At 41.9% G+C, this 12,466-nt stretch overlaps 2 protein-coding genes across 3 annotated transcripts in view; one reads left to right on the top strand and one right to left on the bottom strand.

Annotated features, from left to right (window-relative positions):
* Positions 1–8,168: 8,168 nt before the first annotated feature.
* Positions 8,169–9,698, bottom strand: rnf182 (ring finger protein 182). Its single transcript, XM_015956000.3, has one exon. The coding sequence runs from the start codon at positions 9,261–9,263 to the stop codon at positions 8,448–8,450; it is 816 nt and encodes a 271-aa protein (XP_015811486.3). The 5' UTR covers positions 9,264–9,698; the 3' UTR covers positions 8,169–8,447.
* A 1,301-nt stretch (positions 9,699–10,999) lies between these two features.
* Positions 11,000–12,466, top strand: part of retreg1 (reticulophagy regulator 1) — a 34,929-nt gene continuing 33,462 nt past the window's right edge. The window contains exons 1-2 of one of the 2 annotated variants that reach the window (XM_015955998.3): positions 11,000–11,269; positions 11,907–12,013. In XM_015955998.3, coding sequence (XP_015811484.3) covers positions 11,064–11,269; positions 11,907–12,013 — 313 coding nt within the window. In that variant the 5' untranslated portion in view covers positions 11,000–11,063. Of the gene's footprint in view, positions 11,270–11,300; positions 11,441–11,906; positions 12,014–12,466 lie in introns of those variants that run through there. The other variant, XM_015955999.3, reaches the window with a different exon arrangement.

Here is a 12,466-nt window from a genome sequence, read left to right on the forward strand (position 1 = left end):
TATGGTACCAGCTAATGTTCTAGGGTACCTCTTAGCCAATAGCGATGGCAGATTTAAATTCAGCTGCAGTGCAGAGTTTTTACCTGACAATGGCACAACACTGACAGTTTTAGGTAGAAGATTAAAATTTTAACTAAAATGCAGTTAAGTGCAAAACTATTTACTACACGCGTCTGCAGCACGATTAGACACGCATTTATTAAGTTTATCAGAAAAAATAAGTTGATTTGGGGGTGACTTGCTCTTTAAGCATAATTTTTGGGAATGCTTTTCTGCAGCATGGACTTGGATCCTTATCATAAATAAAAATGATTTCTGTGCAGACAGAAAAATATTTCATGCATAAACCAAAGCATAATTTGAAAGATGAAGAAAAGACAGCAGCAACTCAGAGGTAGATTTGTGTTCAATCTGCATGGATCTCCTCTTTGACTCTAACTAGCAGGACTTCCTGTAGAAGCTGCTGTGAGGCTTAAGGCTCTAATTTTATATATAAAAAAGCTCTACAATTCTTTTATTTGTATAAAGCTCAACATAAAGCACATTTTAGCATTGTTGCTGCAGACAGGTTGGAAGTGAAACACTGGAATTTAAGATCAGCCTGAAACACAACATGTGGAATTGGGGTTTTAAAATGTTCGGCAGCATGGATGCTATGAGACCTCTGGGGGTTTAAAGCCTTTTAGAAGATTTCCAGACGGCCTTATTAGTAGAAAACATTTCTCAGTGAAATTCACGGAAACCAAATTACTGAAATAAACTGAATGATGCTTTATTAAACTCTGAAGGTCTGCAGGATAGTCCAACAAAGGCTCAGGAATGTCAAATGTTTCATGAGCAAAGTAAATGAAGAAGCATCACATCCAAACCAGCACCAATAAAACCTGAATATTGTAAGGTTTTGCAGCTTAAAAAAACAGAACGAATTTTTCTGAAACCATCCAAAAAAAATCCAAGTTCAATTTAAACTCAAGCATGTTGCGTTCTGATCCAGTAATAAAAGTAAAAACTATTATTATTTTTCATCTTCTTTGTTTCATTTGGGATTTTGGAGCGTGTGTGTGTGTGTGTGTGTGTGTGTGTGTGTGTGTGTGTGTGTGTGTGTGTGTGTGTGTGTGTGTGTGTGTGTGCGTGTGTGTGTGTGTGTGTGTCTGTGCGTGCGTGCGTGTGCGTGAGTGTGTGTGTGTGTGTGTGTGTGTGTGTGTGTGTGTGTGTCATCCTATGATAACAAGCAGCCCAAAATCAGTTGTTGCAGATCACAATAGACATTTTCCCTGCTTGTCAGAGAAAATCAACCATGACAGTAAACTCTTGTGAGAAACATCTAAACTCATTTTAGCTCCGCCCACTGCAAGCTGTCATCAGGACCAACCGCTGGAGGTAAATCAACAAGAACAGCAGCCGTTCTGGATCAAGACCACTTTAAAAGTTTACTAAAGTTTGATTCACTGAAAGTGAAGTATAAAGAAATAAGGGACAGCTGAAGCCTCCCTGGGCTGTCACCTTACCGTGGTGGAGGGGTTTGAGTGTCCCAGTGATCCAGGAGATAAGTGGTCTGAGGCTTGATGCCTCTGGCAGGGTCAACCATGGCAAACAGGTTCTAGGTGAAGAATCAGACAAAGAGCAGCCCACTGACCCATTACATAGAAAAGTAAACATAGAAACAGTGTTCCGTTGCCTGGACGAGAGTCACCAGGGCCCCCCTCTGGAGCCAGCCCTGGAGGTGGGGCACGCTGGCGAGCGCCTGGTGGCCGGGCTTTTACCCATGGATCCTGGCCGGGCACAGTCCAAAGGGGAAACATGGGTCCCCCTTCCTACGGGCTCACCACTTGAGGGAGGGACCAAAAGGGTTGGGTCCGGTCTCCTTCCAGCGACTCCCTCATTCTGCTGGGGGACTCTAACGCTCATATGGGCAATGACAGTGAGGCCTGGAGAGGTGTGGTTGGGAGGACCCCCCCCCCCACCCCACCCCCACCCCCCCGATCTGAATTAGAACTGTGTTTTTTTATTGGACTTCTGTGCTAGTCATGGATTGTCCATAATGAACACCATGTTCAGACATAAAGGTGTCCATATGCGTTCGTGGTACCAGGATACCTTAGGCCGCAGCTCGATGACCAACTTTGTTGTCGTTTTGTCTGATCTGCAGCTACATGTCTTGGACACTCGGCTGACGAGAAGGGCGGGGCTATCATGTGACCACTATGTTTATGTTTATTCATTTAGCAGACGCTTTTATCCAAAGCGACTTACAATTTATAACCTATAGGGCATGTTGTGATCCACCACCTTGTGGTGAGTTGGTTTCGATGGTGGGGGAGGAAGCCGGTCAGACCTGGCAGGCCCAAACGTATTGTAAGGGTCTGATGGGAATGCCTGGCAGAGTAAGAGGCACAAGAAGGAGCTTCAGTTACCACCTCTGACAGAACTTCCAAAATGTTCCAGGGGAGGCAGGAGACATTGAGTCCGAATGGGCCCTCTTCTGTGCCTCCGTTGTTGAGCCAGCCCACCAGAGCTGAGGCCGCAGGGTCGTTCACGCCTATCGTCGAGGCAACTCCCAAATCCGTTGGTAGACACCGGCGGTTAGGGATGCTGTCAAGCTGAAGAAAGAGTCCTAGCCGGTCTTTTTGGCCTGTGGGACTCCAGAAGCAGCTGGTAGGTACCGGCAGTCCAAGCGGAATGCGGCTCGGTTGGTCGCGGAGACAAAAATCTGGACGTGGGAGAAGTTCAGTGAGACCATGGAGCAAGACTTCTGCACTGCTTCAAGGAGATTCTGGTCCACCATCCGGCGTCTCAAAGGGGAAAGCAGAGTGCTACCAACACTGTTTATTACGGTGTGCTGCTGACCTCTACTCGAGACATTGTGAAGTGGTGGGCAGAATTCTTTGAAGACCTCCACAATCCCACTGACACATATGTCAGGGAGGATGTGGAGACTGGGAACTTCGGGTTGGACTCTCCGACCTCTGGGGCCGAGGTCACTGACGTGGTCAAAAAGCTCCTTGGTGGCAAGGCCCCGGGGTGGATGAGCAGCCGAGTGTGAAGCAGCTGGGATGAGAATCAGCTCCTCTAAATCCGAGACCATGGTCTTGAGTCGGAAAAGGCTAGAATGCCTTCTCCAGGTCAGGGATGAGGTCCTGCCCCAAGTGAGGAGTTTAAGTATCTCAGGATCTTGTTCACGGGTGAGGGAAAGCTGGAGCGTGAGATCGACAGGTGGATTAGTGCTGCATCTGCAGTGATGCGGGCGTTCTACTGGTCTGTTGTGGTAAAGAAAGAGCTGAGCCAGTGAGCAAAGCTCTTGATTTACCGGTCGATCTACGTTCCCACCCTCACCTATGGTCACGAGCTTTGGGTAGTGACCGTGTGACAGCAGTGTCTGTCACCTCATGGACATGGTCTGCTGGTAGTGTTTTCTGTGTTCTGTCCAGGATGACTGGTTGATGTGCACACAATCAGTCTTCTGTTTATGAATGCATGTGTTAATTTTGTACTTCTACTTTGAGTTACCGGTGACTTGGAGTTTCCCATGGAGTCTCACACCTGCAGCTCATCTCCTCAGGAAGCCTAATCGGCACTCCTGGGATCTACCAACTCCCAAGGGAGGGGAGATTCATGTTTATGCTTGTGTTTAATTTAATGTAGATATTTTCTGTTATGGATAGGAAGTTTGTAATTATGATTTAGTTATTTGAGTTACCTGAATTGATTAGAGTGGTTAGTTTGTGTGTGTGTGTGTGAGGATGTGTGTGTTAATTGTATGTTAATTGTTCCCCTCTTGTATGTAGAGTGGTCTGATCAGCCACTATTTAAGTTGATCCTGGTGTGTCTGAAATGTCTCTTGTTTTCTGGATAGTGTCTTGTGCTGTGATTAGGTTAAAGTTCCTTTAACTGTGAAGCTGCTCCAAAATAAAATGGTGTTTTGAGTCTAATGAGCAGTGCTTCTCTGGCTGGTTTTTGCAAGTCCCTGACAGACCGAAAGAACGAGATTGCGGATACAAGTGGCCAAAATTAGTTTTCTCCGCAGGCTGGCTGGGCTCTCCCTTAGTTAGAATGAGAAGCTCGGTCATCTGGGAGACGCTCAGAGTAGACCCACTGCTCCACTACATTGAGAGGAGCCAGCTGATGTGACTCGGGCATCTGTTTAGGACACCTCCCTAGTGAGGTTTTCTGGGCACGTCCAACTGGGAGGAGGCCTAAAGGGAGACCCAGGACACGTTGGAGGGACCATGTCTCTCGCCTAGCCAGGGTAGGCCTTGGGGTTCCCCTGGAAGAGCTGGCCCAAGTGGCTGAGGAGAGGAAAGTCTGAGCTTCTCGACTTAGGCTGTTGCCCCCGCGACCTGACTCCGGATAAGCGGAAGAGAATGGATGGATGGATGAAAGCCTTTGCAAGTTCATGCCCAATAAAACATTTATACAATAGTCAATCGCATTTTTAAACCAACATTCTAAAACATCAAATTATGCATTGATTCCCAAAAGTCCATCACAGGAACACAGACTCATAAAATCAGTCAAACCTTTTTAATATTTAGAATTTCCACAGTGTTTTTGACCCATGGGAGTAACCAGAGAAAGTCCATGCTTCCATGGGGAGCGCAGAAAAGAAGGAGCTGGGAGTTGAACTTGTGACCAAAAGCCTATGCTACCAACAGCACCACCATGCAGTCCAGGAGCTTTTTATGAAACCCTTCAGCAAAAAATCTTCTTATTTGTAATCTTTCCTCTGCTGAAGCATCTAAGTACTGTAAGTGGTCATTGTTTTATTTAAATTTTGCTTCTGTAATAAATATAAAATAAATAAATTAGACTATTATGTGATTGTTATATTTATATAAGCAACGTTAAATATATGTAACTGAGTATGACTTTGTGTCAGGAGTCAAATCATTCAATTCAGTTCAATTCAATTCAAAAATCATCTGCAGATTGATCCTTATTTACTTACTTTTGTGTGTTTGCCTAAATTTGGGCAAGGTTTTTATTACTGTTAGATTTGTTTTTTTTTAAAGAGCAGTGAGAAGTCACCCCCTACAAGAAACTTACTTAAAGAGCAAGTCACCCCAAATCACTTTTTTTTTCTGATAAACTATATAAAGGATTGTCTAATCGTGCTACAGACACGTGTAGTCAATAATTTGGCACTTCAGTGCATCTTGGTTAAAATTCAAATATTATGCCTAAAAATGTCAGTGCTGCACCGTCGTCAGGGAAAAATTCTGGACTGTATTTGAATTTAAATCTGCCACCGCTATTGGCTAAGAGGTATGCTATGATGTCATCTGGTACATTATGATGTCATAATGCCATTGTGAGCCTGTGTGTGTGTGTATTTGTTAGCAGCTCTGCCCTCTCGGTCTGCCAAGCAACAGCATTTGTTGCATTTTTCAAACATGAAGTGGGAGTGAAGTAAGTTTCTTGTAGGGGTTGACTTGCTCTACCACTTCATGTTTGAAAAATGACCGAGAAGGCGGAGCCGCTAACAAACACACACACACACAGGCTCACAATGGCATTGTGACATCATAACAGCTAACATCATAGCATACCTCTTAGCCAATAGTGGTGGCAGATTTAAGTTCGAATACAGTGCAGAATTTTCCCCTGACGATGGTGCAGCACTGACATTTTTAGGAAGAATATTTAAATTTTTACTAAGATGCACTGAAGTGCCAAATTATTGAATACACGTGTCTACAGCACAATTAGACACTCGTTTATATAGCTTATCAGCAAAAAAAAAAAAAAAAAAAGTTTATTTGGGGGTGACTTGCTCTTTAACAGTGTTGGGAGTAACGGGGTACAAATGTAATTAATTACTGTAATGCATTGCTTTTTGCTGTAATGTGGTAATGTAAGGCATTACAGGGAAAGAAAATGGTAATATTTACTCGGTACAGTTGTCAGTAACACAGTAATTATAATGTATTTTTAAACCCAGAATCAAGATGTGGGTTTCCTAAAAATTCAAATTGCAGGAAGCCTGAAAAAAACATCCAGTATCCACATATATGACGTCATTTATGGACTCAGCTTTGCGGGCATTCTATGAGCAGAGAGGACGCAGTGGTAATGGCTCAAATACTCCAGCTGTGTCCTGCGTGCGGCCGCTGTTATATTCACAAAATCGCTCCACCAAAACAAAGTAATTTGTTTGCGATCGTTTATATCAGCCCATATTCTCTGGTACTTCATGTACTTTTCAGCTGAGTTCATAATCTGTGCCCCGGTGATTTCAAATCATTGCTTCTGGTGTGCAGCGCATATTAAGCTTTTATTTTTTTCTATTTATTTATTTATTTATTTTGCGTTCGATAGATCCCTTTGCATGGACGTAATTTTGGGGGTGGACAGGGGGGACATGCCCCCCCCACACACACACACACACACTTTTTCCAAAGTCAAGTTTTGACCCCTGCACTTTTTACCATCCAAAAACAATATTACTCTACATTAAATTGACACTGGTTGAGCTCTAGGACCAAGTGGAAAACAACCGTTTGTGTTGAAGCCTGTTTCCCATTAGAACATACTGTAAAGATTCCCCCCCCCCCCCCCCCCCCCACACACACACACACACACTTATAAAGTGAAAATTACGTCCATGTCCCTTTGGCTGATTAGTTAGAAAGTAGGAAATCTAGGAAACGGATTTTCTGGAAGACGGAGAAAACATGCAGCATGCAGGAAGGTTAGAGAGAGAAAGGGCCGGAAATTATTCAAATAAAATTAAGAAAACAAAACAAAGTGCTTGAAAAGAAAAAAAGTAGGTAGATTTATCCCCAATACACATTTTTACCAGTGAAAAGCAATAATATATAAGCATTTAATATTTATACTTGTGATAGAATCAGATCACCCCAGAAGTCATTCCCACATCCAGGGCCGTATCAAGGCATTTGAGGACCAAGGCAAATATAGGCTTGAAGCCCCCACCACCTCACTCTCTGCTCAGTTAATATAAGATGGCAGCGTGCTGAGAGTACAGATTGTTGTTGCTTTTATTTAATAAACAATCATTTTAAAGCACTGTTATTATATCTGACTGTTTTTAACAGCAATCCTAGCTCAGATATCACTTTCCACTTATATGTCATGAGCTCACTGAGCGTCAGATTACCAGATTCATATAGAAGTTGTTTTGGTGAAAGTAACTTAAAGTAATGCAAAAGTAGTGTAATGCCTTACATTTTAAAATCAGTAATATTGTAATGTAATGAATTACTTTAAAATGAGGGTAACAATTAGTAAATATTGCATTCCAGTTTTGAAGTAACTTGCCCAACACTGCTCTTTAACAATATTCCAATATTAATAGTCCTGGTTTCTGAAAAGTTCTGTACATTTGAATTCTCATTCTTCCCCCCAACTGTATTTTTCACCAGAGATTTAAAAAAAAACATCAACCACAAAAAGCAGCCCCCAGTTACTCTCTTTCGACACAGGTTAGAGTTTATGAGAGCAGACTTCCTGTTTTCACAGAATAACGGAGAATTTGGGATGGATAAAACGACCCCAGCGCCCCCTGGTGGTAAAAGTCCGTGCTCAATGCAAACTACATTTCTTTTACTTAGATTTTTTCCTGCATAAATCACAGTTAAATTTATAAAATAATATAATCGGCTTTAGACTTTTAATGTCCACCCCAAGAAGTAAAATATTATTTTTGACCTATCATTGTTTATTTCTAAAATAGAAAGTTTTAGTTTCTGTTCCAGGTTGGTTCGTATAGCTGCAACAAGTTACGGAGAATAAAAACTGTTCTAACAGATTATTAATTAAGAGATGTAAAAAGTTGTCCGGCTGCACAGATTATCAGACCTATTCTGTTGTCCTTCACTATGCCTGTTAATCTAGAATTTCTAGTTTTTATTTGTTACTTCAGAATTAATTATAAGAGAATTTCTGTGTTTATACACTTTCAGCAAGCTGATTTCGGATATTAATTTTAAGGTTCTTAGTATTTTTTAAAACCAAGATTTTTAGCCAAAGATTTTCAGGAAAATATATTTCGAATTAGGCTATAGTTTCAATTTCATAACAAAAAAATGCAATCATGTACAATATGTTTGAGGTCATATTTTTATTTTTACTACTATTATTGTTATTTCATAATTCATTCATAAAAACTTCAAAATGTTGTCCTTCCTTCATGATTTATAAATCACTTCATTTCTTTTAATTTAAACTAGAAAATATGAAGATGTTTGAAAACATGAAAGAAATACAGCACTTGAGCTTTATTAGGTAACACATCAACTATTTATTTAATAAAACCTCACAAATGGACATGTTCAACACAAAAAGCTCCAAATTGAAATTAATTAGTAAAGTTCCATAAAGAAAATGAGCATCTCCTCCTTTTGCTCTTTAGGCAGATGTTGGATGTTTGTTCTCAAGTAAATTGTTGAACCTTTTTTTTTAAGTTGCCCGTCCTATTTTTGTGGCGGTTAAGATGGTCTGCAGTCCCAGAACTCATGGCAGACACACTGGCAGACCCCAAAGACCATGATGATGACGAGGCTGGCTGGCACCAAGCTCACCAGCAGCACTCCAGCTGTGGTCCTCTGCATGATCAGCAGGTAGACGCCCATCGGCAGCGAGCTGAAGTACAGGAGCCCCAGAACCCACACCAGAACCCGGGCCGAGGTCTGGCACAGGAGGGCCACACAGTTCCAAACCGTCCACCTCTGTGTGATGGATGCCAAAGAGTCCAGACTGGAGGAGCTCTGGTCTAATGCACGAGAACCAGCTTGGAGTTCTTGGGTGGTTGCTGATGCTGGTGGAGGCTCCATGATGGTGATGACCACAAAGTTGGGGGAGCTCCGGATGGTGGAGTATGAGGTGGTGGAAGAGGTGTAGGACCTGGGAGAAGCATTACCAGCCATCAGAGAGCTCAGGCGTCTGGGACTGAGGAGCAGCTCTGTTGTGTCCTGGTGGAAGTGCACGTTCCTCTGGTTCCTGCTTTGCAGAGCCAGCGTCGCCACCAGGTTGCAATCATCTGGTAGATTTCTCACGGTCTCTCCTGGCAGTCTGGTGACACAGCGACAGAAAGGACACACCAGGATGTTTGAAGGTAACTCACCGAGGTCCAAGATCTTAACAAGACATTTGGAACAAAGACGGTGGCAGCACTCGAGGACCTTTGGTCTACAACTCCCCAGATTGTATGCAGAGTAGCAGATATTACACTCCATCTCCTCAGAACTCAGTTTATCTGAGATGGTGACATCATTGTCCTCCGGGCTTTGCAGCTCAAGCATCATCCTTTATCCTTCTCTGAGATCAGCAGAAAAGTCCTCCTGAAATCTCAGATCTACTCAACACTGTAGAGCTCAAAACAGTTACTAGGGATGGAGCCGAAGTCCGGTTTCCGCTTGACTGAAGGTGCAGAGGACATGGTGGCCATCCAGCAGTTTTCTGCTGCTCTGACTGAGATTTCTCTGTGAGAATCAGAGCTGATGTAGGAAAGCCCTCGAAGGTTCTGGCCTCTGAGCTCCGCCTGAGCAGTTGGGGTGACTGTGGCTTTCATGGGCGACAGAGGATGAGATAACTGTTAACACAGCCAACAGCGGCAAAAGCACAACAAAGCAGAGCCTGTCAGACCAGAGCTGGAATTTTCGAGTCTCATCTTTTGTTGCTGAGTGAAATTCAGTCCAATTAGTGACCGATGGACACACACAGACTCACAAAAGACACTTGGGGTGCACAGATTTGATGTGCAAGTGCAAGAAAACATGAATGAGTGCAAATGATTTAAAATTTGCTCCAGGTGCTCCTTGGTTAGATTGTGTTTATCAAACAGAAATAAATGCAAAGATGATCATCTGCCAATAAATCCTCAGATGAGTTTTCTTCTGAAGACATAGCTTTAAATGTCATATTTTCTCTTTACAATGCAACGGACTGGAATGACTCTTATTTTCCCTTCTTTGCTCGGGACTACAAACAAAACTAAACTTCTACAGAATCTGCAACTTCCTACATGTCATGTCCCCCCTAAAGGAGGACTGTCGCTGCAGAGGGTGAAGGCTGACTCAGGACAGGATTTAAAGATTAAACAGGCACAAGTATCAAACACAGTCAACTGAAAGCATTGTTTCCTATAAGAGATGTTTAACTAGTTGCTTATAATTTATGTATTTGATTATTTTGGCAAAAATCAACAAGTCCTTGCTAAAACGAGTCTTTATTTTAGTTTAAAGCAAAAGTTTTGATATTTTCTCTCTTGAATCAGCCATAAACCTCCTGGAAGTTTGACTCTGTGATGGTGACCTGGTGGTGAGGAAGCTAGTCTGGCAGCACAAAGTAGAGCAGGACATTGTTGGAAACCACAGCTTGGCAACAAGGTCTCATCTTGATTCACAGTCAGAACGGTTCAGGCAGCGTTAAAAAAAATGGGTCAACATTTTTTCTGTTGTTTTTTTCCCTCAAGTGTTCACAAGACCCATTCATTTAAACTCCTAAATGTCCTGAATGAGCTTCTAAAGGGACATCTCTAACTATTTATCTCTTTTGCTGAGACACAGAATTTACTTGACACTCAAAATAAACACTTTAACCTTGAGAACATTCAAATAATGAAGTATTGTTTTGCATCTTTTAATAATTTGAGGCATTAACATGCCAGGTTGAGTTTGAGTCCTAACAGGTAATTCAAGTTATAAAGTGTTCATCAAGAAGTGATTAAAACAGCAAAACCTGCTTTTCCCAATTTGTAAAAAACAAAAAGTAACTCAGAACTGCATCAGACCATCTGTTTTTATGACTTAAACAAATTTGTTCTTATGCATAACTAAGTTCTCTTGCAACAATAGAAAAACAATGGTTTTGGAGTACAATAAATCCTAACAGTTAAACTGCTGATTTGAGTTCTGCCATAGCAGAGAAATAGCTGTATTATTTCGTATTATTTATTTTTGGTCAAAACCACTTCAGAGGGACTGAAGCCCAGATTTGTGACGTGATATAGTGTGTGCTTTATTTTGAAAATACCAAACCGGAAAAGATGATAATTGATGGAGCCTTATTTCTGCTAGAGGTGGGGAGCGGCGAAGGGTTTAGTCATGCTGAAGAGCCGGGAAGCAGGTACGTCCGGCGGCGGGGAGGCGTCAGCCGGGTCGCGGGGACCACCGGTGCCACCAAGCCGGGCTCCGCCCGAGGAGAGTACACCTTCCGGCCGAGCAGGGATTCATCTCACCGGCCTGGTCAGCTGGAAGCAGAACCTGTGCAGGACTTCAGCCTTGTTTGCTGCAGCCAACACGGTGATGTGGTAGGCATCATGACGCAGGGATATGCTCAGCCGCAGTCTAATAATAATAATAATAATAATAATAATAATAAGAAGAAGAAGAAGAAGAAGAAGAAGAAGAAGAAGAAAAATGAGAAGAAGAAGAAAAATGAGAAGAAGAAGAAGAAGAAGAATACTAACATTACCTCTCAGGTGGATGAATGTAATGTAATTGATTTTGAGACTTATTTTATTTTATGAACTGCACAGCTTGACAAGAGACTAGTGTCATAACAACAACAAGGATTAAACCTTGCATCATGATGATTTCCGGAAGAAGAAAAAAAACCTAAAGTGAAATCAGCAAAAGGATCTGATTTAGTTCAAACTAAGAAATCAAAATAAATTTATGATAACTTGCTTTGGTTTATTTGCTCAGATTTAGTTATTTACTAAATTTAAATTCACAGATAAAATAACTTCCAGGACATAAAAACTCTGTGTAACAATAAATCCTTTTTTATTTATTTCTTAATAAAATAATGAAGAATTTTTTTAGTTTCATTGGGAAAATGTCTGTTTTCATGCAAAAATAAACTTGTTCTGCTTCACGTGACACTTTGATGTTTCCCATTATAAATGCAATTGGCTTCTAACAGGTAAACCTTTATGTCTGCAGGTTTGTTGCCTTCAGCTCTCTGCGAGTCTTCAGCCTCCTGGCCATCCTGCTGGCTCTGCTGGTTGCCATGGTAACAGTCAGAGACGTGATTCGGACCAGATCCACAGGTAACACGTAAACACCTTTCTCGTGAAGGAGCCAATTTAACAAAATCTTCTGTTTCTGCGACAATAAACAAAATTATATATAAAAATGTCAACAATTAATGTTAATGTTGAATTATAAAACATCCTAAAGTAAAGGTTAGGTTTGAGAAGTTACACCTGAATGACTGGCAAGGCACCTGGAATTGGGTTGGAAATAAGAAATGAATGTGGAGATGCTTACCCATAATGCACAGCGGTACATAGCAACAGTCATTAGAACAAACAGGCTGTTCTAGCATGGTGGGGGAGGACCATCGACATATACATATAGGAGGACTGATGATTTGGGCTCATTCTGCAGCTCATAACTGTCCCCTGAATCCTTCAAAGTGAGATCATCAGCTGAAGATGTGACCTACCTGGGTCATGACCTCCAGAAGAAACAAGTCGTCAGATCTCACCTTAATTTTCTCA

This window comes from Nothobranchius furzeri, chromosome 11 (genome assembly GCF_043380555.1).
Source record: "Nothobranchius furzeri strain GRZ-AD chromosome 11, NfurGRZ-RIMD1, whole genome shotgun sequence".
Classification (NCBI taxonomy): Eukaryota; Metazoa; Chordata; class Actinopteri; order Cyprinodontiformes; family Nothobranchiidae; genus Nothobranchius; species Nothobranchius furzeri.